General features: G+C 44.0%; 1 protein-coding gene across 1 annotated transcript in view; it reads left to right on the top strand.

The window, feature by feature from the left end:
- The first annotated feature begins 8,509 nt into the window (after window positions 1-8,509).
- RCAN3 (RCAN family member 3) overlaps window positions 8,510-26,730 on the top strand; it is a 29,255-nt gene continuing 11,034 nt past the window's right edge. Inside the window, exons 1-4 of the mRNA XM_077296129.1 lie at window positions 8,510-8,655; window positions 13,924-14,172; window positions 15,644-15,817; window positions 18,973-19,144. Of these exons, the coding sequence (XP_077152244.1) occupies window positions 8,533-8,655; window positions 13,924-14,172; window positions 15,644-15,817; window positions 18,973-19,144 (718 nt within the window). The 5' untranslated portion in view covers window positions 8,510-8,532. The remainder of the gene's footprint in view (window positions 8,656-13,923; window positions 14,173-15,643; window positions 15,818-18,972; window positions 19,145-26,730) is intronic.

A 26,730-nucleotide genomic window follows, 5' to 3' on the forward strand; every position in this document is an offset into this window, starting at 1 on the left:
CTTCGATATGACTTGCATTTATTTGTGAAAAAAACAAAAATTTGTCGAAAATTATGAAAATTTAGCAATTTTCAAATTTTTAGTTTTTATGCCCTTAAATTAGAGAGTTATATCTCATAATATAGTTAATAAACAACATTTCCCACATGTCTGCTTTACATCAGCACAATTTTGGAAACATAATTTTTTTTTGTTAGGGAGTTATAAGGGTTAAAAGTTGACCAGCGATTTCTCATTTTTGCAAGAAAATTTGCAAAGCCATTTTTTTTACGGACCACCTCACACTTGAAGTGACTTTGAGGGGTCTATATGACAGAAAATGCCCAAAAGTGACACCATTCTAAAAACTGCACCCCTCAAGGTACTCAAAACCATATTCAAAAAGTTTATTAACCCTTCAGGTGCTTCACAGGAATTTTTGGAATGTTTAAAAAAAATTGAACATTCAACTTTTTTTTCACACAATTTTTACTTCAGATCCAATTTGTTTTATTTTACCAAGGGTAACAGGTGAAATTGGACCAAAAAAGTCGTACAATTTGTCCTGAGTACGCCGATACCCCACATGTTGGGGTAAACCATTGATTGGGCACATGGCAGAGCTCGGAAGGGAAGGAGCGACATTTGACTTTTCAATGCAAGATTTGCTGGAATTGAGATCGGAACCCATGTCGCAATTGGAGAGCCCCTGATGTGCCTAAACAGTGGAAACCCCCACAAGTGACACCATTTTGGAAAGTAGACCCTCTAAGGAACTAATCTAGATGTGTGGTGAGCACTTTGAACCTCCAAGTGCTTCACAGAAGTTTATAATGTAGAGCCGTAAAAAAAAAAAATTCATATTAATTTTCACAAAAAATAATCTTTTTGCCCCAAATTTTTTATTTTCCCAAGGGTAACAGGATAAATTGGACCCCAAAAGTTGTTGTGCAATTTGTCCTGAGTACGGTGATACTTCATATATGGGGATAAACCACTGTTTGGGCGCATGGCAGAGCTCGGAAGGGAAGGAGCGCCATTTGACTTTTCAATGCAAAATTGGCTGGAATTGAGATCGGAACCAATGTCGTGTTTGGAGAGCCCCTGACGTGCCTAAACAGTGGAAACCCCCACAAGTGACACCATTTTGGAAAGTAGACCCTCTAAGGAACTAATCTAGATGTGTGGTGAGCACTTTTAACCCCCAATTGTTTCACTAAAGTTTAGAATGTAGCGCTGTGAAAATTAAAAAATCATTTTTTCTTTCCACAAAATGATGTTTTAGCCCGCAATTTTTTTTTCCCAAGGTTAACAGGAGAAATTGGACCACAAAAGTTATTGTCCAATTTGTCCTGAGTACGCCGATACCCCATACATTGGGGGGAACCACTGTTTGGGCGCACGGCAGAGCTCGGAAGGGAAGGAGCGCCGTTTGAAATGCAGACTTAGATGGATTGGTCTGCAGGTGTCATGTTGCATTTGCAGAGCCCCTGATGTACCTAAACAGTAGAAACCCCCCACAAGTGACCCCATATTGGAAACTAGACCCCCCGAGGAACTTATCTAGATGTGTTGTGAGAACTTTGAACCAACTAGTGTTTCACTAGATTATCACGCAGAGCCGCGAAAATAAAAAATATTTTTTTTCCACGAAAATGATATTTTAGCCCCCACGTTTTTATTTTCCCAAGGGTAACAGGAGAAATTGGACAACAAAAGTTGTTGTCCAATTTGTCCTGAGTACGCTGATACCCCATATATGGGGGGGAACCACTGTTTGGGCGCACGGCAGAGCTCGGAAGGGAAGGAGCGCTGTTTGAATTGCAGACTTAGGTGGATTGGTCTGCAGGTGTCATGCTGCATTTGCAAAGCCCCTGATGTACCCAAACAGTAGAAACCCCCCACAAGTGACCCCATATTGGAAACTAGACCCCCCAGGGAACTTATCCAGATGTGTTGTGAGAACTTTGAACCAACAAGTGTTTCACAACAGTTTATCACGCAGAGCCGCGAAAATAAAAAATATTTTTTTTCCACGAAAATGATATTTTAGCCCCCACGTTTTTATTTTCCCAAGGGTAACAGGACAAATTGGACCCCAAAAGTTGTTGTCCAACTTGTCCTGAGAACGCTGATACCCCATATGTTGGGGGGAACCACTGTTTGGGCGCACAGGAGAACTCGGAAGGGAAGGAGCACTGTTTTAGTTTTTCAAAGCAGAATTGGCTGGAATTGAGATCGGACGCCATGTCGCGTTTGGAGAGCCCCTGATGTGCCTAAACAGTGAAAACTCCCCAATTCTAACTGAAACCCTAACCCCAGCCCTAACCCTAGCCCCAACCCTAGCCCTAACCCTAGTCCTAACCCTAGCGCTACTTTCACACTAGCGTTTTTTTGCATACGTCGCAATGCGTCGTTTTGGCGAAAAAACGCATCCTGCAAAGTCATCTGCAGGATGTTTTTTCCCCATAGACTAACATTAGCGACGCATTGCGACGTATTGACACACGTCGCAACCGTCGTGCGACGGTTGTGTCGTGTTGTGGCGGACCGCCGGCAGCAAAAAACGTTACATGTAACTTTTGTGCCGACGGTCCACCATTTCCGACCGCGCATGCACGGCTGGAACTCCGCCCCCACCTCCCCGCACCTCACAATGGGGCAGCGGATGCGTGGAAAAACAGCATCCGCTGCCCCCGTTGTGCGGCGCTTGCACAGCATGCGTCGGTACGTCGGGCCGACGCAGCGCGACGGCCCCGTATCGACGCTAGTGTGAAAGTAGCCTAACGGGAAAATGGAAATAAATATTTTTTAAATTGTATTATTTTTCCCTAACTAAGGGGGTGATGAAGGGGGATTTGATTTACTTTTCTAGCGTTTTTTAGCGGATTTTTATGGTTGGCAGCCATCACACACTAAAAGACACTTTTTATTGCAAAAAATAGTTTTTGCATCACCACATTTTGAGAGCTATAATTTTTCCATATTTTGGTCCACAGAGTCATGTGAGATCTTGTTTTTTGCAGGACGAGTTGACGTTTTTATTGGTACCATTTTCGGGCACATGACATTTTTTGATCGCTTTTTATTCCGATTTTTGGGAGGCGGAATGAACAAAAACCAGCAATTCCTGAAATTCTTTTAGGGGGGGCGTTTATACCGTTCCGCGTTTGGTAAAAAGGATAAAGCAGTTTTATTCTTCGGGTCAGTACGATTACAGCGATACCTCATTTATGTAATTTTTTTATGTTTTGGCGCTTTTACACAAAAACTATTTTATTTTATATAGAAAAATAATTGTTTTTGCATCGCTTTACTCTGAGAGCTATAACTTTTTTATTTTTCTGCTGATGATGCTGTATGGCGGCTTTTTTTTGCGGGACAAGATGACGTTTTCAGCGGTTTCATGGTTATTTATATCCGTCTTTTTGATCGCGTGTTATTCCACTTTTTGTTTGGCGGTATGAGAATAAAGCGTTGTTTTTTGCCTCATTTTTTTTTTTTTTTTTTACGGTGTTCACTGAAGGGGTTAACTAGTGATATAGTTTTATAGGTGGGGTCGTTACAGACGCGGCGATACCTAATATGTGTACTTTTATTGTGTGATTTTTTTTTAATTTAGATAAAGAAATGTATTTATGGGAATATTTATTTTTTTTTTCTTTATTTAGGAATTTTTTTTTTATTTTTTTTTTACACATGTGGACATTTTTTTTTTTTTACTTTGTCCCAGGGGGGGACATCACAGATCGGTGATCTGACAGTGTGCACAGCACTCTGTCAGATCACCGATCTGACAGGCACATTGCAGAGGCTTGCCGGCGCCTGCTATGAGGAATTCTCAGCAGACGCCGGCAAGCAGGGTCATCTCATGACCCGGAAGGAGTCCCGTGGCCATCTTGGATCCGGGGACTCCTTCCAGGTCACCGGAGTAGCGTGATCTTATCGCGCTGCTCCGGTGGGAGAGCGCAGGGAGCCCCCGTCCCTGCGCGATCCCTCTCTATGCCGCTGTCACTATTGACAGCGGCATCAGAGGGGTTAAATGCCCGCGATCGGCGATAGCGCCGATCGTGGGCATTGCTGCAGGGTGTCAGCTGTCATATACAGCTGACACCCGCACCCGATCACCGCGGTGCTCAGCGTGAGACCGCGGTGATCGGGGCGCCGTACTAGTACTGCGGCTGGCACTAATGCAGTGCCGGAAGCGCAGTACTAGTACGGCGCATGTCGGGAAGGGGTTAAGGATCTAAATTTTAATTTGTATTATTTTGTTAGTGTTTCGTAAATCCATCTTTGGCTTTCAACAATGCCGGAATCCTTCTGGGCATGCTCTCGATCAGATTCAACCATGTGTCGGCTGAAATTTGATCTTGGGTCTCTTCTACACGTTCCCAAAGTTGGTGCATACTGTTCGACTCACTGGGATATGTGTACAGTTTTTTTTCAATTCTACCCACAAGTGTTTGATTGGGTTGAGGTCTGGGGACTGTGGGGGCCATTCCAGCACCTCTACTTGATAGTGATTGAACCCTATATTCGCCAATCTCAATGTATGATTCGTGTTGTTGTCCTGTTGGAACACTATGTCGTCCTTTTCATACCCATATTACTTGAGTGTACGAAGTAACTCATCTTGTAGGTTACTCACATATAGCTCAGCATTGAGACCACCATTGATACTGGTCAATTATCCAATGCCTTTGGCTGTGAAACAACCCCATATCATCAGGCTTCCTCCACCAAACCTGACATTTCCTTCAATTTCTCAATCTGTTAGCCCCTTTTCCCCTTGTTTTTTTCAGATCAATTCGCAACTATCAGAGTCTAGTCTATTGACTTTCATGTCATCGCTCCAAATCACCCGTTTCAAATCTTTAAACGTCCTCTTTTCGTACATGTTTGCAAACTCGAACCAATGCTTCTTCTGACAATATTAAAGTTGAAGCTTCTTCACCTTTTTTCATGCCACCATTCCAGACTTGTGTCGTGTGCCCCATGATGCTTGCACTGTAAGTGTATAGTATATAGGGGTGGTGAGGTAAATGTACAGTATGTAGACTAGGTGAGGTCGGAGCTCAGTGTGTATGAGAGTGGAGGAAAGTGTACAGTATATAGGGAAGGTGAGGTCAGTGTGTAGGGGAGGAAAGGTAAGTGTACAGTATGTGGGGGTGGTGAGGTGAGTGTTCGGAGGGGAGGTAAATGTACATTATATAGGAGTGTAGAGGGGAAAGTAAGTGCACAGTATATAGGGTTGGTGAGGTCAGTGGTCAGTGTCTGGGGAGGGGAGGAAAGTGTACAGTATATAGGGGTGATGAGGTCAGTATTCACTGTGTAAGGGAGTTAAGTATGCATTATATAGGGGTGGTAAGGTCAGTGTCGAGGGGAGGTAAGTGTACAGTATATAGGGGTGATGAGGTCAGTGTTCAGTGTGTAGGCGAGGTAAGTGTACAGTATATAGCGGTGGGGAGGTAAGTGTACAGTATATAGGGGTGGTTAGGTCAGTGTTCAGTGTGTAGGTGAGGTAAGTGTACAGTATATAACGGAGGGGAGGTAAGTATACAGTATATAGGGGAGGGTCGTTCAGTGTGTAGGCGAGGTAAGTACAGTATATACGGGAGGTAAATTACATTATACAGGGGTGTACATTACATAGGGGTGGTGAGGTCAGTGTGTAGGGGGGGTAAGTGTAGAGTATATAGGGGTGGTGAGGTCAGTGTATAGGGGAAGTATGTACAGTATATAGGGGTGGTGAGGTCAGTGATCAGTGTGTAGGGGAGGTAAGGTCAGTGTTCAGTGCGTAGGGGAAGTAAGTGTACAGTATATAGGGGAGGGGAGGTCAGTGATCAGTGCGTAGGGGAAGTAAGTGTACAGTATATACAGTTGTGGCCAAAAGTATTGACACCCCTGCAATTCTGTCAGATAATACTCAGTTTCTTCCTGAAAATGATTGCAAACACAAATTCTTTGTTGTTATTATCTTCATTTAATTTGTCTGAAATGAAAAAACACAAAAGAGAATGAAGCAAAACATTGATCATTTCACACAAAACTCCAAAAATGGGCCAGACAAAAGTATTGGCATCCTCAGCCTAATACTTGGTTGCACAACCTTTAGCCAAAATAACTGCGACCAACCGCTTCCGGTAACCATCAATGAGTTTCTTACAATGCTCTGCTGGAATTTTGGACCATTCTTCTTTGGCAAACTGATCCAGGTCCCTGATATTTGAAGGGTGCCTTCTCCAAACTGTCATTTTTAGATCTCTCCACAGGTGTTCTATGGGATTCAGGTCTGGACTCATTGCTGGCCACCTTAGAAGTCTCCAGTGCTTTCTCTCAAACCATTTTCTAGTGCTTTTTGAAGCGTGTTTTGGGTCATTGTCCTGCTGGAAGACCCATGACCTGTGAGGGAGACCGAGCTTTCTCACACTGGGCCCTACATTATGCTGCAAAATTTGTTGGTAGTCTTCAGACTTCATAATGCCATGCACACGGTCAAGCAGTCCAGTGCCAGAGGCAGCAAAGCAACCCCAAAACATCAGGGAACCTCTGCCATGTTTGACTGTAGGGACCGTGTTCTTTTCTTTGAATGCCTTTTTTCTCCTGTAAACTCTATGTTGATGCCTTTGCCCAAAAAGCTCTACTTTTGTCTCATCTGACCAGAAAACATTCTTCCAAAACGTTTTAGGCTTTTTCAGGTAAGTTTTGGCAAACTCCAGCCTGGCTTTTTTATGTCTCGGGGTAAGAAGTGGGGTCTTCCTGGGTCTCCTACCATACAGTCCCTTTCCATTCAGATGCCGACAGATAGTACGGGTTGACACTGTTGCACCCTCGGACTGCAGGACAGCTTGAACTTGTTTGGATGTTAGTCGAGGTTCTTTATCCAACATCCGCACAATCTTGCGTTGAAATCTCTTGACAATTTTTCTTTTCCGTCCACATTTAGGGAGGTTAGCCACAGTGCCATGGGCTTTAAACTTCTTGATGACACTACGCACGGTAGACACAGGAACATTCAGGTCTTTGGAGATGGACTTGTAGCCTTGAGATTGCTCATGCTTCCTCACAATTTGGTTTCTCAAGTCTTCAAACAGTTCTTTGGTCTTTCTTTTCTCCATGCTCAATGTGGTACACACAAGGACACAGGAGAGAGGTTGAGTCAACTTTAATCCATGTCAACTGGCTGCAAGTGTGATTTAGTTATTGCCAACACCTGTTAGGTGCCACAGGTAAGTTACAGGTGCTGTTAATTACACTAATTAGAGAAGCATCACATGATTTTTCGAACAGTGCCAATACTTTTGTCCACCCCCTTTTTTATGTTTGGTGTGGAATTATATCCAATTTGGCTTTAGGGCAATTCTTTTGTGTTTTTTTCATTTAAGACAAATTAAATGAAGATAATAATAAAGAATTTGTGTTTGCAATCATTTTCAGGAAGAAACTGAGTATTCTCTGACAGAATTGCAGGGGTGTCAATACTTTTGGCCACAACTGTAGGGGAGGGGAGGAAAGTGTACAGTATATAGGGGTGGTAAGTGTACAGTATATAGGGGAGGTGAGGTAAGTGTAGTATATAGGGGTGGTTAGGTCAGTGTACAGTATATAGGGGAGGGGAGGTAAGTGTACAGTGTGAGGGGATTCTTGCGTTCCCATGACTGCTGCTATTGGCGCTGGCACCGGAGAATGCTCACAGTAAGCAGTATGTCTGTAGTCACAGAGCTGCTGCAGACCTGAAGCTTAAGACCAAACAACTCCTGTACGCATTAATACAAACCAGTAACTTATTCAAATGAGTACAAATTTGCTCACTTTGATGCCAGCTGTTTTGATCAGTAACCATTCCGTTAGCCTTAAAAAAGCATTGTTATCATGTGGGCCTTCCTGTCTTGTGCTGTAAGGTCAGTGGCCCAAGGTCATGTAAGCCTTTACTTGCTCAAATCTGGGAACTATTGCTGTTTGCCCACTGATGCCCAGGACCCGCTTGGGCCGGGCTGGAGGGACCTGAATTAGACGTGTGGCATCACTAGCTGTGCCTGCATTGTGAGATCAGTGACCCAGTCATTTAACCCTTTCAATAACGCTCTTCGGTGCCCCTTTGATGCCTACTTTTGTGCCAGTTTTATCGTTTTTGAAGCTGCTTTTAAGGCTATGTTGATTGGCGTTTTTGAGGCTTTTTTCTATGCAAATTTTAAGCCCGTTCTCTGGCACAGACTGTGATGCGCCTGATAACCGTCCATGTTGTCACCACGTCTGTGCTGCCACCGATCCCTGTAGTAGGTGCACTGCCACCAGTCTGTCCCCGCAAGGCTGTCAGGCTGACTACTCCCACCACCTCCCCAGAACCACGGAACAATGACAACACCGACGTCTCCTCCAATCACTGGTGAGAAGACTTCCGGCAGCCAATCTGCGAGCAAGAGATAGTGGTCCAGCCAATCCCGAGCACTATAAGACAGCGCCAATAGAAATCCACCTGACAAGAGTGTTTATGAAACTGAATGGCCTGCGATATTGGCGTTTCGTCGCTGATTGGCTAAGGAGAGTTCACTGATGGTTTTCATTGGTTACTGGACCTGTCAATCGTGCGGCGGTTTGACAGCTGTCAGTGTGCAGCAGAGGACGCAGCTGGGGGATGAAGTGCACGGGGCGGGCCTGCAGGTGTTGGGTTATCAGGTAACTGTATCGCACGGGGCGGGTGACAAGGTCATTGTCGTGACTGATGTGGTTTCCCCTGTGATGTCGCACGATATGCTGCGGAGACTGTGGCCTGATGTACCAACTGTTACATATACCGCTCAGTGTATGGGAGGGAGGCTGCTGCCGCATAGAGCCCTGGGGTCTGCCCTCGTCTGCCCGGGTTATTCCTAGTGTCCTTCACCACGAGCCCTGTACACATGCACCAATGTATGCTATGGAATTACAGACTGTCCCAACATTTATAGGTGCAGAGAATGCGACACATGAATCCTAGTTTATATAGATGTAAGAGCTGCAGCTGCACACATACTGATAGTAATGCAACAGGTGAAGTAGTAAAGAATACACCGCGTACTTGTCAGGAATACACCGCGTACTTGTCAGGAATACACCGCGTACTTGTCAGGAATACACCGCGTACTTGTCAGGAATACACCGCGTACTTGTCAGGAATATACCGCGTACTTGTCAGGAATACACCGCGTACTTGTCAGGAATACACCGCGTACTTGTCAGGAATACACCGCGTACTTGTCAGGAATACACCGCGTACTTGTCAGGAATACACCGCGTACTTGTCAGGAATACACCGCGTACTTGTCAGGAATACACCGCGTACTTGTCAGGAATACACCGCGTACTTGTCAGGAATATACCGCGTACTTGTCAGGAATACACCGCGTACTTGTCAGGAATACACCGCGTACTTGTCAGGAATACACCGCGTACTTGTCAGGAATACACCGCGTACTTGTCAGGAATACACCGCGTACTTGTCAGGAATACACCGCGTACTTGTCAGGAATACACCGCGTACTTGTCAGGAATACACCGCGTACTTGTCAGGAATATACCGCGTACTTGTCAGGAATACACCGCGTACTTGTCAGGAATACACCGCGTACTTGTCAGGAATACACCGCGTACTTGTCAGGAATACACCGCGTACTTGTCAGGAATACACCGCGTACTTGTCAGGAATACAACGCGTACTTGTCAGTAATACAAAGCGTACTTGTCAGGAATACACCGCGTACTTGTCAGGAATACACCGCGTACTTGTCAGGAATACACCGCGTACTTGTCAGGAATACACCGTGTACCTGTTTGTAGTGCAACATGTGCTTGCATATAATACATCCTGCTTTTATCAGTAATACACTGTGTACTTGTCTGTAAAACAAATGCTTGTATGTTATATACCGTGTTCTTGTCAGTTATATACCATGTACTTGCATATTATACACCGCATACTTTTTTGTAATACACTGTATGCTTGCTTAAAGTGAATTGTGTAGTTGTCTATAATACACTGTGTATGTACTGTTATATAAAACACTGTGTAGTTGTATATAAAATACCATATACCTATCTAAAATACTACATGTGCTTGTGTGTAATGCATCGTGTACTTGTATATAATACCTTGTGCTGTGTAAATTTGTATGTAATACATAAGTACATATAATATACAAGTATACGTATATAAATACAAGATAAACATCGCTGACTTCTTTTAGTGAGCTGATTCTGATAGTCTTCAAGGAAAGTCTGTAACTATCATTCATCTGTCCTTTTCTGAGCTCCACTGATGTATGGCCGCAGGCTATATTAAAGGGACTCTTTCAGCACAGAATGACTGCTCAACCCAGTACTGCCGCTCAGTGCATCGTGGTGTGGACAAACATTTAAACAAGCTGGCAGGAAGGTCCATTTAAATGATTGGCTGCCGTGAAGCACCGAGCGCCTTGGTTGAGCAGTCATTCTGTGTTAACAGAGTCACTTTAATGTAGTCTGTGGGCATAAATCAGTTGAGCTCAGAAAAAGACAGATAAAGGAGAGATACAGTCTTTCCTTGAAGACTTTTTAAAGTTAAAAAGTGTCGGGAAGTAAAGTGGCTATAAAAGCAAAACTCTGCAAAATCTGTAATGAAACCCAATCATAAAAATGATTTTTAGCCAAAAATACATTTATTTATGTAAAAGAAAATTGCCTCAAAAGGTGGTCAACTCCATGACGTGTGTGTTGGGAGTGTCTCCTCAAAGGCCTGATACAGTTGGCGGGATTGGTCCATAGTCAAATATTTATGGAGGCCTCCCAACTCTTCCATTATGGAGGCCTCCCAACTCTTCCCTTATGGAGGCCTCCCAACTCTTCCCTTATGGAGGCCTCCCAACTCTTCTCTTATGGAGGCCTCCCAACTCTTCCCTTATGGAGGACTCCCAACTCTTCTCTTATGGAGGCCTCCCAACTCTTCCCTTATGGAGGTCTCCCAACTCTTCTCTTATGGAGGCCTCCCAACTCTTCCCTTATGGAGGCCTCCCAACTCTTCCCTTATGGAGGCCTCCCAACTCTTCCCTTATGGAGGCCTCCCAACTCTTCCCTTATGGAGGCCTCCCAACTCTTCCCTTATGGAGGCCTCCCAACTCTTCCCGTATGGAGGTCTCCCAACTCTTCCCTTATGGAGGTCTCCCAGCTCTTCCCTTATGGAGGCCTCCCAACTCTTCCCTTATGGATGCCTCCCAACTCTTCCCTTATGGAGACCTCACAACTCTTCTATTATGGAGGCCTCCCAACTCTTCCCTTATGGAGGTCTCCCAACTCTTCCCTTATGGAGGCCTCACAACTCTTCCCTTATGGATGATGTCCGGGGGGAGAAGTATCTGTTATATTGTCCATCTGTTGATCCTTCTGTTTTCTGGGAGATAAGCAATTGCCAGGGGAGACTGGCAGCAGCGTTCCTAAATGGAGGGAGCTGGTAGGGATGGCTGTGGGTTGAATAATCCTTGCGTTGACCGCTAATGTGTGTGGGAATCTTTTATTTATTTGAAGGTGATACCGTTAAACTTCATTTACACTGAAAGATTATGGTGAACAAACATTTCTTGGAACGCTCGATAATCTCGGAGTGTAAACAGTCTGCCCTTCACAGCTTTGCTTGTTCCAGTGAGAGGAGTTTTATGCAGGCTGAAAGGTAGTCTGTCAGCACAGAATGACTATTGAAACTAAGTACAGGAGCTCAGTGCCCCCTTGGTACAGCCAAACGTGTGAGTGCATCTTCCCACCTGCTTGGTTTCCACCTATCTCTGCCTTTCTCTGGCTTTATAAAATCAGAGCTGTCAGTCAAAGCAGGGGGGCCGGAGATAGGTCCCCTTTAAAGTGGCTATGTGAGGTCTGTGGCCGGCACCTCCGCATGGTTTCCCTCCTCCCTTCATGCAGGGACCCTGACGTACCCACCGCCCTTGCCACAGTAGCTCCCGAGTGATCCTCAGTGCACACCGTCTTGTTTCCCGGCAGCTCCCCTGCTCTTAAAGGGGCAGCGTGTGCATATGGTAAATTTAGTTTAAGTATTCACCTGCATGATGTCTCCCAAGCCAATAGCCTTGTATAAAAGGCACCTTCCCCAATTGGTAGGTGCCTGAGCAACCCCTATAGTTATTCTGAGTGGTGTTGATGTGTGCATCTGTATGTTTGCAAGTCCCCCATTCTATTAAAGTTATTCCCGTATCCTTTTTGTTCCCTATATTATAGTTTGTCTATGTTCCTGTGACTGCTTTGGCGGTATCCTAACCCTGAAACCACGTCTGCGGTACCTATACCCTATCTTCTTGTCCCGATGCTGCCAGTCTGGAGTCCATTGTCCCTGGTTCTAGTGCGGCCAGCACCAAAACTGTTTCCTGATAGGTCCTTGTTCACACATATAGTTTTCTTCAATATTCAAGTTGTCCGTACAGTCCGTCAATCTCTGTTCCATGCTAGTCAGTGACGTCGGTCACGTCTCCCTGTATCAGCGAACCCGACCCTGGGAGTGGTACCTGGCGGCTACCTGCAGCCACGTCTGTCTCTACCATCTGGATCTCCAGCGAACACCAGCTAGCCGCTTAGCTATACCCCTTCCTAGGCAGGTCCGGCCCTGTGGCACAGTGGGTCCACGAACCACGTGCGCCACCTTTGGTTGTGACAACCCGTAAGGCGATTCATGCTGCCCAAACCTCTGGCATCTTGAATCCGCTGCCTGGCTGCACGACTGCAACCATGTTTTATTTTTCCCTGAAATATTCCGGTGTGTCAGAGAAAATATACTTTCAAGTATACGTTGCAGAACCCCCCCTTTTTGCCGGCTTTTCCCAGCGCTGCTGTTGAGGATTCTTAGGTCTCTGCCTATGTGAATCCCAGGGAGAGCCCTGTAATTGACCTGCAACAGCGCTGGGAATAGCCGGCTGTGGTCCGATCATACAGTATACTTTCCCGGAAACACCAGTGTCTGGGATTGCCTGACCGATTCCTTGCTCCCCTGAGTATGTTGTGTGTGCTTTTTCTTATTTTATTTTATCCGATCAGCCAGTTCCAGCCATTAGGGCGCCTTTATTGTATATCGATGGTTGTGGTAAGTAAATACCACACAGGGAAGCAGCAGGAAGAAAATAAGAGCTAAAGCCGTCCACTTGTGACTTGGTGACAGCTCCTCTTTAAATCATGAAGCGACGCTGTTAATAAAAGTGTCTCATTGATGATTAAGACCAGCGGACGAGGAGCGTTTCCGAGAATTGACGATCACGTGCACTTCCTCTCTTGACCACAAGATGGCTGTGGTATGGAAATTGCGGCTTCTGGATGATTTTGTCGAAAACCGCTGCCATTATTTACCAGTAACGAAGTATGAAAGCTTCACGTAAGATTACTGAGAATGAAATCTTCATAAGTGACTCTGGATAGTGAAAATAAAATAATACAAAAAATTAAACGTGGGGTAATTAGTATTGGGATATTCAGATGGAGCCCTGTTCCTCTCGTCCCATAGTGCCTGTGAAGAATGATCTAATACCACTATTATATAGAACGCAGTCGATCTGTTTATTTGTCTACCAATGCGAGCCTTGCGCGATGCATCTCTGTTACCTAGGAAACTGGCCAGACACTGTTTCTGCATTACGGAATCCGGGGTGACGCTCCACTTTAAGCCTCCGTCTGTGTTTCTTCTGGATAGATTGGATATTCTAGGCACCTTATGATGCTGCTATATGGGCATTGTATGGGTGCAGTACAGTATTGGTCATTTTCATGGACCATTGATCTTGACTGTATAGTTCCCCTATTTACTGCAGTCTGGATCCCGCTGTGTCGGTGCAAACTCATGATTTCACTTATTATCTGCATTATTTATTAGAACATGTTGTACCTATTATACATATATAGCGCCATGTTGGAGGCTTGCATTCATTACTAACTGTACCTTTTCTATAGGTTTTCTTGACAAGAATTGAAGCCTCCCCCGGAACACCAAATTTTACAATGCTGAGAGACACCATGAAGTCCTGGAATGAAAGCTCGGATATATACAGCAGTGACCAAGAAGAAGAAGAGGAAGAAGAAGAAATGATCTTTGGTGAAAATGATGATGACCTTGAAGAATTAATGGATTTTAGTGACCTTCCAACGTCTCTGTTTGCGTGTAGTGTACACGAGTCGGTCTTTGAGGTAGAGGATCAGAAGGTAGGTATATATATATGGGGTGATTCTTCTCTAGATTTCAGTACAAACTTAGGGAACGATTCTTAGTAGTGAGGAGAGAAGGGCATGTTTGTCCCAGACACCGGTGTCCACATTGTACCTCTCTAGTCCACACACACTGTATGCTCGTAGACATAGGTACAAGGTCATTTCTATATCACATATACATTTGTCAACTGTTAAGTCAGTCAGTAGATCTGTATAGTAAGTGCTGTTGTTGTGTGTCGACAGCAAGTACAATCATGTGCAACTGATGGAAATTTGTATACTTGTCTGAGAACAAGTACTTGCAGAATCTGACTGGTTTCAGTGAGAAACCCTATTACTGAACTTACTTCAAACAAGATATTTAAGTGGCATAACCTGGTTATATGTACAGTAAAAAAAAGCTAATCCTTTACTGTACAACTTTCCAGTTTCAGGGATCTTTTTGCAATTTTATACTAACCCCTACCGATAGATGACGTACAGTTACATCATACGCCAGCTCCTTGACATTGTTGTGGACCCAAGGACTGAGCCTGCATCTTTGCCTGCAGATGATGGCTGTGACATTTAGCCATCATCTGCCTCTAGCAGCCACGTATATATATATATATATATACACATACATATGCACTTTACATTCCCTAATCATACTTGTAGAACACACATAGTAGTAATCATGACTAATATATATATATATATATATATATATATATATATATATAATATGTGTCATGATTACTATACATAGGTGTGTTCTACAAGTATGATTAGGGTATGTAAAGTGCATGTATACATGAAAGATATTTATCTATCATGGAAGAGAACAATGTATCCACTGGACAATTGTTAACTGCTAGATCTGTTGTGGTGCGGCCACCAACCTCCACAGATCTAGGGGTTATTATTAGAATACCCCTTTAAGCATCAAACCCAGGTGTTGTCCTTTCATATTCATAGCAATGTCTCTTATCAATGAGTTAGCCATTTGCATTATCACGGCTTTGTCCACATCACCCAGAATAGTTGAAAAAAATATGTTTTTTTTTTATTTTATTGAAAATGGTGAAGGGGTTGTCCTCTACTCGGACAACCCTTTCTGAATCCCTATGTTTCCCCCACTAACATAATAACAATTGTACTCCACTCCAGTGCCAGTGCCGTTCCAGTAGTGTCTCTCCTGATGATCGCGTGATATTATGTCACGTGATCCTTGTGACCAATCAACACTGGCTTCACTCTCCCCTCTCCCACTTCCTCTGGATGTCTTGATTGAGTGCTGATGGGCCTCAGGGATTGCATAACACAATGTCACGTGATCCCTGGGAGAGCCAGTGCCAACACCGCTGGAACACAGCCTGCATAGTATAGATCTTACTATTTTACTGGGGGAAAACAAAGGGATTCAAAGGGGTTACTTGACCAGTGGACAGTCCCTTTAATATTTTTTTTTTCTACCTTCTTGCAGGAAAGATTCAAAGCGCTCTTCACAATCTACGATAATCAGGTTTCTTTCCAGTTGTTCAAAAGTTTCAGGCGAGTGAGAATTAATTTTAGTAATCCAGAAGCCGCAGCTAGAGCGAGAATTGAACTGCACGAGTCAGACTTTAATGGAAAGAAGTTGAAGTTGTATTTTGCACAGGTACAGTATAAATGTTTTTCCATCATACTGAGGAATGCCTTGGTTCCAGTGCATACAGATTTGGCCTTTCTTACATTTCCTCTTGGCCTGACATACTGTATTTTACTAGCTTTGAAAAAACAAAAAAAATTTTGCTACACCTTGTCGATAGTTGTTTTTCTTGTGCGTCTTGTAGTGTGTTTATTTGCGGTGACCCGATGGTTGTAATGTGAATTACAGCCTGTCCAGAGTTTTTACTAACATGTTGCAGTAATGCATTCAATGCATCTTGCAAGAAATGTATGGAAAGATAAGGATGGATAAGGCTACGTTCACATTAGCGTTAAGCTAATGTGCGTCGGGTTTGCGTCGGCGACGCAGCGGCGACGCATGCGTCATGCGCCCCTATACTTAACATGGGGGACGCATGCGTTTTTTTTTGTTGCGTTGTGCCACACATGCGTCTTTTTTGCCGCAAGCGTCGGACCAAAAAAACGCAACAAGTTGCATTTTTCTTGCGTCCGATTTTTGGCAAAAAACGACGCATGCGTCGCAAAACGCAGCGTTTTTGCGTGCGTTTTGCCGCGTTTTTGCGTGCGTTGTGCGTTGCGTCGCCGACGCAGCGGCGCACAACGCTAGTGTGAACTTAGCCTAAGTCCGTATAGCAAGATATACATGAAAAAAGTGAACTAATGTGCATTGACCTGTACAGCTTCATGACACTGGGGCTGATATAGGAGAAGATTTAATACTTAGCACTCAGAGTCCCTCCTCTGACATTGCAGGGATAGGCATCCGCACACCCAGCTAGCTGCAGCTACAGAGCAATTCCAAACGTATGGATTCCAGCTCCTGAGCTGAGGCATAGATTTATATGCACCTTCTAGTGGTGGCTGCGGGCAGGATCTTTAGGCTAAGTTCACACTGGGCGTTTTTGCTGCATTATTTTTTCCGCAGCAAAACCTGAGTGCTTGGCAGGAAAGAAGCTGCAGCAAAAATGCAGGTTTTGGTGCATTTTTTATGCGTTTTTTTTTTCCATTCAAATCAATGGGTGAAAAAACGCTGAAAGAAGTGACATGCTCTATGTCTAAAAAACAAGCAAAGCACAAAATACTGAGGACAAAAAAACGAATGTGTGTGCATGAGATTTCTGAAATCTCATAGACATAGCTGGTACTGTCAAACGCAGCTGAAAAATAGCATAAAAAATGCAGCAAATACGTCCAGTGTGAACTTAGCCTTATATTTCTTGACTAGACAAAGGAATGTAGGGGTATATGAAATGTGGAGAAACAATACTGTAAATGCGACCTAACCTAGACAAAAACAAAGCGATTATGTTTACTATGTTATGGGCTTGTACAGTGGCATGTACAAGTTTTGGCACCCCTGATCAAAATTACTGTTACTGTGAACAGTTAAGCAAGTTGAAGATGAAATTATCTCTAAAAGGCCTAACGTTAAAGATGATAATTTTACCTTGTATTTTAGTACAAAAAAAGTCATTTTTTTCATTTTACAAATTACAAAAAGGAAAATGGGCCAAAAGTTTGGGCACCCTTGGAGATTTGTGTGTTCACATAACTTTGACCACGGTTTCAGACCATAATTAGCCTGTTAGGGTTATGGCTTGTTCACTGTCATCGTTAGGAAAGGCCAGATGATGCAAATTTCCCTGCTTTATAAAAAGCCAGCCTCCTCTCACCTTGTGCCAAAAAACAACAATCATGGATTCTTCTAAGCAGCTGCCTAGCACTCTGAAAATAAAAATGGTGGAGGCCCACAAAGCAGGAGAAGACCATAAGAAGAGAGCAAAGCGCTTTCAAGTTGCTGTTTCCTCAGTTCGAAATGTAATTCAGAAATGGCAGTTAACAGGAACAGTGGAGGTCAAGATAACGTCTGGAAGACCAAGCAAAATTTCTATGAGAACTGCTCATAGGATTGCTAGAGAGGTAAATCAGAACCCCTGCTTGACTGCAAAAGACCTTCAGAAAGATTTAGCAGACTGGAATTGTGTTACATTGTTCTACTGAGACACCTGCACAGATATGGCCTGGTGGAAAAGTCATTAGAGGAAAACCTCTCCTGCATCCTCACAATAAAATTCAGCATCAGAAGTATGCAAAAGAACATCTTAACAAGCCTGATGTATTTTGGAAACAAATCCTGTCAGCCAATGAGGTTTTAATTGAACTCTTTGGACAACGTGATCAAAAGGTATGTGTGGAGTAAAAAGGGCACAGAGTTTCAGGAAAAGAACATCTTGCCAACCATTAAGCATGGGGGAGGATTCAATGAAATTTCAGCAAATTCTTGATGCAAACATAACTCCATTATTCCATAAAGTGGAAAAGTGGATGGCTTCTACAAATGGATAATTATCATAACACGTCAAAATCCACAATAGACTACCTCAAAAGTCGCAAGCTTAAGGTTTTATAATGGCCCTTACAGTCCCCTGATTTGAACATCTTTGAAAATCTGTGGTTAGACCTCAAAATGGCAGTGCATGCAAGACGACCCAGGAATCTCACAGAACTGGAAGAATTTTCCCAAGGAAGAATGTATGAAAATCACTCAAAGAAGAATTGAAAGACTCTTGACTGGCTACAAAAAGCGTTTACAAGATGTGATATTTTCAAAAAAGGGTGCTACTAGGTACTAATTATGCAGGGTGCCCAAACTTTTGCATCAACCCATTTTCCTTTTTGTAATTTTTAAAATGTAAAAGATGATAATATATATTTTTTTGCCTATAATAAAAGGGAAATGTGTCAACTTTAACTTTAGGCCTTTAAAATATCATGTAATCTTCAACTTGCTTAACTGTTCACAATAACTATAATTTTAACCAGGGGTGCCCAAACTTTTCATGCCACTGTAGGCATTAGAAATGTTATTTTCTGATGCATGGCTACGCCAAATAATAAAATGGTGAATATCTGCTGTCAGTTTGAAGGCTGTCGAACTATGAGTAGGCTTGATGTTCACACAAAGCAATTAGATCATTTGATTTAGTTTAAGAACTTTATTGGTAGCCATTCACATGACCACAATGGCACTTTTTTCCTATATGTAGATTTTTATTGTAACTTTGTAATGGCCTTGAAATGCAAAAGTGAATTCTTCCATGCCCTGTTGTAATGATAATAATCCCCCCTCTGTGCTTTCCCTAGGCCCAAGTATCTAATGAAGAAGGGGAGAAATCCTTTCTGTTACCTCCTCAGCCAATGAAACAGTTTCTGATTTCACCACCAGCATCTCCACCTGTGGGATGGAAGCAAAGTGAGGACCCAACACCAGTGATCAACTATGATTTACTCTGCGCCGTTTCAAAGCTTGGCCCAGGTAAGTCATTCATCACAAGCAGAAATGGCACAAATGAATATGTATTTGAGATTCAAATAATAATAAAGAGAAAGGAATCCTGTCATCTGATTCATGCTGCAAAAACCATGGGCAGCATGAGGGTCTCGCTGCGTTTTTGCAGCTGTATATGTAACTAAAAAGCAGAAATGACAAACGGGACGCTACTGAGTCATTCACGTAAATAGTACAAGGTATTTCCATTCAAACGGTTCTAGGGATGTAACAATAAATGTGGCACCAAATAAATAATACTCAGTCCAGAGACCGGCTATACTTAAATTGTAATACCATAGAACCATAAGGGAATCCCCTCTAAAATGAAACCTCAATATCCGATGAAATGGAATGGAATGGTGGCAGAATATACAGACATTGGTGAAAAGAATAGTTAAACAATAATGGCCAGAATCATCTAGTGATCAATACATAGCCACTGAGTCTCAGTGAGAAGAACAAAGGCAAAAGATCTTATTGATAAGTGCACTCAGGTGAAAAAGCACTATTCGAGGCTCCAAACAGTAAAACTTCCCTTACTAGTTTTCAATACCTAAAGGAGCCGAGGAGTAGATACCCTCACCCCGACGCGCGTTTCATCACCTGCTTCGCTTATGGTTCTATGGTATAACAATTTAAGTATAGACGGTCACTGGACTTAGTATTATTTATTTGGTGCCACATTTATTGTTACATCTCTAGATCCGTTTGATTAGAAATACCTTGTACTATTTACATGAATGACTCCACAGTGTCTCCTGTTTGACATTTCTGCTTTTTTAATTATGTTTTAAGATTAATTTCAATAAAGATTTTTTAATTTTATCTAATGGACCTCTTTCTTATTTTGGCTATGTACTTCTGCATGAAATTTGTCTTGCATTTATCTAGGAGAAGCACCATTTAATTAACTTTTTTGGACTTTGTGATTTACTGCTTCAATAATGCAGCAAGACTTTTATTCGTGCTGCCTGTGGTTTGTGCAGCATAAATCAGATGACAGGATCCTTTTATACATATATTTGTTATTTAAATTTTATATTAGCTACATATAAAAATGTTATCATGCAGCTAATCCACTCGGATTGTTAAAGAGTCCATTGACATTAGATAGTGGTCACCCAAGCACTAATTCGGCCGCCAACTGTTTTTCCCAACCCACATGCCCATACTTTCAGTGGGAGTTGTTGAAGCTGTCCCCCCTTGTGCCTGGGTTAAGTATCACAAGGTTTGAGTGTTTTACTTGAACATGCCTTCTCACTCCGACATAATCTTATAACCTGATACCTCCATACACAAATTAGATGGTTTCCTGATTCCACCACAATCCACAGTATTCTTGTGTTGGATCTACACATGGTATTATACAAATACAGTATGTGAGCCACAGGCTCAGCATTGCCTTGTAATAATCAGAACAAAATATCTTAAAGCAATAGATGGGTTATCGTTGATATATCTGTATTGCGTTTTGCCCGGCCTGTAGTGTGTTTTGAGTGAACTAATTCTGTTAACTAAAGTGGATCTGTCACCAGAATTATAATACAAAATTAATGCAATAGATGTTAGATCTGATTAGTGATATCTCATTGTGATACTAAGATGAGCATGTTATGAGTCTAAATATTGAATGATACTTGAGTCCAAATGTATTCAGCCTCCTCCCACCCAACCTGACTGTCAGCTGTAGTTTGTACTAAGCAGTGTGAGATCTCAGCAGCAGGATGGTCACTGAGGAGTTATCAATCAGCCTATATGGTTGTAGAGTGGCTGTGTAATCCTCTATGAACGTTTTACTCATTCTAACAAAGTTTACAGTAACTGCTTCAGCCTCATCAAGTGAGCTCAGTGATTGGTTGTTAATATGATGTCAGCGCTGCAACCAATACTAATCACTAATCTCAGTGGCTCTGAGCAGGATGCTCCATCTATGCAGGCAGAGCTGCACTCACTGATTGGCGATCAATGTGACGTCAGCACTTCAGCCAATATCAGACACTGAGAGAACTGGTGACTCAGCGGTAGACACAAGGACAGCGAGTAAACTGCAGTTTGTTCCAGAAAATTATTGCAAGTACACATGTTTAGTTATTCATATGTTTATTTCCTTTGTGTGTATTGGAACCAGGGCCGGACTGGGACTAAAATTCAGCCCTGGCATTTGAAGTTACACAGGCCCACTTGTCGCATGGTGACTGTATAATATCTTTGTACACTTGTAGGTTACAAGAAGTGAGGGGAGTGTAACACGACTATATAACATATAATCACAGCTGTATCCAGCATTACAGCTCAGTCCTATTTATTGCTTTTAGTTGCAGGACCAAGAAAAGCCGCTACTTAACTTACACAACTGGATCTCGTAGATAATGAAGGGATGAGATGACCAAAGGCTATGGAACCTCATTCTGATGCTCCATGAACTTTGCCTACAGCCACTTTTGGTTCCGCTGCGCAGCACGAGATCCGGTGACTCTGAAGAGCGGTGACATCAGTAACTCAGTAATGTCACCGCTCTTCAGATATTCCAGGTCTTGCGCTGAGCTCGGCGACTGTGAAGAGCGGTATTGTTACTACCGTCACCGCTCTTCAGAGTCGCTGGGTCTCGCCTGGTCTGGGCTAGTAGTGGGGGTGTCTGATGGACACCTCTCCATTACTTACACCAGGGATTGATAGCAGCTGACATTATGCAGCTGACATCAACCCTAAAAATCATTACACATACCAGAATTAAATTCTTTGTCGGCTGGGAAAAGCAGTAGAGTTTGCGCTATTCCCAGGCGCCGGATGCTAACTACAACTGTCATCATCCTTGCCTGGTCTCCCTGCAAAGCATTTCTGTTGTATTTACATGCACTGATCTCAGGCCGCTAAACGAGTGTGATCGACAATACTGAAGTCGTTCGCTTGTTTCCTGGCCTCTTTACACCAACTGAGAAAGAATGAAGGGAACAGAACAATCACAATTAGATCAATCTGTCCCCATACAGTATCATGTATGGCGATGTGCTGCTGAGAACAAGGATTTCTGTTCCCACATAAACAATCCAATCACTCGATGAATAGGCAGCATTTTGCTTGTTTAGTATAATACTCCCCATAGTCCTCCATATATTATAATGTGCACCTCAGTCCTCCATATAGTATAATACACTCCTCAGTCCTCCATATAGTATAATTCAGTCCTCCATATGGTATAATACACTCCTCAGTCCTCCATATGGTATAATACACTCCTCAGTCCTTCATATAGTATAATACACTCCTCAGTCCTTCATATAGTATAATACACTCCTCAGTCCTCCATATAGTATAATACACTCCTCAGTCCTCCATATAGTATAATACACTCCTCATAGTCCTCCATATATTAAAATACACTGCTCAGTCCTCCATATAGTATAATACACTCTTCAGTCCTCCATATAGTATAATGTACTGCCACAGTCCTCCAAATAGTATAATACACTCCTCATAGTGCTCCATATATTATAATGCACCGTCATTGTCATCCATGTAGTACAATTCACTTCCCATAGTATAATGCACCCCATAGTTCTTCATATAGTATAATGTATTCCCCATAGTCATACAGTATAATGCAGCCCACATATAGTATAATGATGCCACTCCAGAGTATAATGCAGCCACCCCACAGAATATATTGTAGCCCCTGAGTATAATGTAACCCCCCAGAGAATATAATGCAGCCCCCTCATATAGTATAATGCAGCCCCTGCATATATATGGTAGCCCCCTCATAGAGCATAATGCAGCCCCCCATAGAATATAATGTAGCCCCTCCATAGAATACAATGCAGCCCTCCTCATATAGTATAATGCATCTCCCCATAGAATATAATGTAGCCCCCTCATAGAGTATGATGCAATCACTCCTCATAGAATATAATACCATACCTCACAACCGTTCCGTATACAGCGGGACTGTCCTGATTTTGACAGTTAGCCCCGCGATCCCGGGCGGGACATTAGTTGTCCCGCAGTGGTTGGGAGGTGTGCTGCAATATCAGGCGGTCACTGCGGTCAGCCTCTTCCCTGCACCCGCAGAGCTGCCTGAGCACAGCACAGCACATATTGGCTGCTTCGTGGCCACAGGACCTGTGATGAGGTCACAGGGGGGAGGAGTCAGGGGTCACATGATCGGGACCTCGTGGATTGCAGGACTCGGCTTGCTGGTTGCCAACTTGCCATGCTGCCTGCTGGATTAGGTAAGCTGCCGTGTGTGGGGTCAGGAGGTGTACAGTGTGGATGTAGCGGAACCGTGTGTGTATGAGGTGTATGGTGCGGAGCACGTGTGTGTACGAGGTGTACGGAGCGGAGCCGTGTGTGTACGAGGTGTACGGAGCGGAGCCGTGTGTGTACGAGGTGTACGGAGCGGAGCCGTGTGTGTACGAGGTGTGCGAAGCCGTGTGTGTACGAGGTGTACGGAGCGGAGCCGTGTGTACGAGGTGTACGGAGCGGAGCCGTGTGTGTACGAGGTGTACGGAGCGGAGCCGTGTGTGTACGAGGTGTACGGAGCGGAGCCGTGTGTGTACGAGGTGTACGGAGCGGAGCCGTGTGTGTACGAGGTGTACGGAGCGGAGCCGTGTGTGTACGAGGTGTACGGAGCGGAGCCGTGTGTGTACGAGGTGTACGGAGCGGAGCCGTGTGTGTACGAGGTGTACGGAGCGGAGCCGTGTGTGTACGAGGTGTACGGAGCGGAGCCGTGTGTGTACGAGGTGTACGGAGCGGAGCCGTGTGTGTACGAGGTGTACGGAGCGGAGCCGTGTGTGTACGAGGTGTACGGAGCGGAGCCGTGTGTGTACGAGGTGTACGGAGCGGAGCCGTGTGTGTACGAGGTGTACGGAGTGAAGCCGTGTGTGTGCGAGGTGTGCGGAGCCGTGTGTGTGCGAGGTGTACGGAGCGGAGCCGTGTGTGTACGAGGTGTACGGAGCGGAGCCGTGTGTGTACGAGGTGTACGGAGCGGAGCCGTGTGTGTACGAGGTGTACGGAGCGGAGCCGTGTGTACGGAGCACAGCTGCGTGTGTAGGAGTAGCTATGTGTGGCCATTATACAGTATGGAGCATCATGTGGGGCCATTATACAGTATGGAGCATCATGTGGGGCCATTATACAGTATGGAGCATCATGTGTGGCCTTTATACAGTATGGAGCATCATGTGGGGCCATTATACAGTATGGAGCATCATGTGCGGCCATTATACAGTATGGAGCATCATGTGCAGTCATTATACAGTATGGAGCATCATGTGCGGCCATTATACAGTATTGAGCATCATGTGCGGCCATTATACAGTATGGAGCATCATGTGGGGCCATTATACAGTATGGAGCATCATGTGTGGTCATTATACAGTATGGAGCACTGTGTGGCCATATTTTTTTGTTTATAATTATTCTTTATGAAACAGTGTGATCAGCAGTGCTAAATGGGTGTGGTTGGGACGTGGATATAGGTGTGGCTAGTTATGAATGGGTGTGGTCAGAGGCGTGGCCTAAAATTTGCCGTGGCGCGCTTCTCACGCCGCAAACTTTGTCCCTCTTTCCCGTCTTCAAAAGTTGGGAGGTATGTAATACAGCCCCCCATAGAATGTAATAAAGCCCTCCCCGTAGAATTGAATAAAGCCCCCCATAGAATGTAATACAGCCCAGGCCCCATAGAATGTAATAAAGCCCCCCCATAGAATGTAATACAGCACAGCCCCCATAGAATGTAATACAGCCAGCCCCCATAGAATGTAATACAGCCAGCCCCCATAGAATGTAATACAGCACAGCCCCCATAGGATGTAATACAGCACAGCCCCCATAGAATGCAATACAGCACAGCCCCCATAGAATGTAATACAGCCCCCCCAATTGCCCCAAAATCCAGTTATCACTCACTGATATATATAAAAAAAAAACACTCTCCTCACCTCTCCTCGTCCCCCGCGCTGCTCCCGGCTCCGGTCTCAGTGGCTGCAGTCTGCCCGGCCACACAGCAGGTGCGCGATGATATGACGTCATCGCGCACCCGCAGTGTCAGAGGCAGAGCGGGGAATGATGGGAGAGGGAGCGACAGCGGACGCTCTCTCCTCCATCATTGCATTCAACTGTACCGGCGTCATAGACGCCGGTATAGTTGAATGCGGGGGAAGTTGAGTCGGCCCTGACGCCGCTGATAGCGGCAGCGGCCCACTCCTGGCATCGGCCCCTCCTGGCATCGGTCCCTTCGGCATTTGCCAGAAGTGCCCGATGGTTAGTCCGGCCCTGATTGGAACAACACCAAAAAACGAGAAAAAAAAGGCAAATTGGACATATATTTCACACAGAACCCCCAATATGAGCTGGACATAATTATTGGCACTCTCAACTTAATATTTGGCTGTACATCCTATGGAACAAATAACTGCAATCAGTCGCTTCTTACACCTCTCAATTGGAATTTCAGACCACATTTCTTTTGCAAACAGCTCCAGGTCTCTCATATTTGAAGGGTGCCTTCTCCTAACAACAATTTTAAGATCTCTCCACAGGTGTTCAATGGGAATTAGATCCAGACTCATTGCTTGCCACTTCAGAACTCTCCAGCTCTTTGTTTCCATCCATTTCTGGGTGCTTCTTGAAGTATATTTGGGATTATTGTCCTGCTAAAAGACCCATGACCTAGGACGCAAACCCAGCTTTCTGACACTAAGCACTACATTGCAACCCAAAATCCTTTGGTAATCTTCAGATTTCATGATGCCTTGCACACAGTCAAAGCACCCAGTGCCAGAGGCAGCATTACAACCCAAAAACATCTTTGAAGCTCCACCATATTTGACTGTAGGTACTGTGTTCTTTTCTTTGATGGCCTCATTCTGTTTTTGGTAAATAGTAGAGTGATGTGCTTTACCAAAAAGCTCTATCTTGGTCTCATCTGTCCAGACGATACTTTACTTTTCCAGAAGGATTTTAGCTTACTCGAGTACATTTTGGCAAACTGCAGTCTAGCTTTTTTATGTCTCTGTGTCAGCAGTGGAGTCCTCCTGGCTGTCCTACCATAGCATTTCATTTCATTCAAATGTTGATGGATAGTTTGCGCTGACACTGATGCACCCTGAGCCTGCTGGACAGCTTAAATTTCTTTGAAACTTTATTGGAGCTTATTCACCATCCGAACTATCCTGCATTGCTACCTTTCATCAATTTTTGTTTGCCGTCCATGTCCAGGGAGATTAGCTACAGTGGCCTGGGTTGTAAACTTCTTGATTTTGTTGCACACTGTGGACATAGGAACATCAAGATCTCTGGAGATGGACTTGTAACCTTGAGATTGTTGATATTGAAAAAAAACACCATAAGAGGAAAAACCTCCACTATACTAAACAAAAAAACACCAGAACACAGACAGAGATGCTTACCTGTTTAGGGCCTCCAACAATTGCACTAACCAGGGTGCACCAGGCCCAAGTAGAGATAGCAAATACACAGGTGCAAATAATACTAATGCAGCCAACCTACAATCAGGAATTGGCCGCTTGGAGCACCCGTGCAAAAAATAGTCTGTATGTGGCATGTTCACA

This window comes from Ranitomeya variabilis, chromosome 3 (assembly GCF_051348905.1).
Source record: "Ranitomeya variabilis isolate aRanVar5 chromosome 3, aRanVar5.hap1, whole genome shotgun sequence".
In the NCBI taxonomy this organism is placed as follows: domain Eukaryota; kingdom Metazoa; phylum Chordata; class Amphibia; order Anura; family Dendrobatidae; genus Ranitomeya; species Ranitomeya variabilis.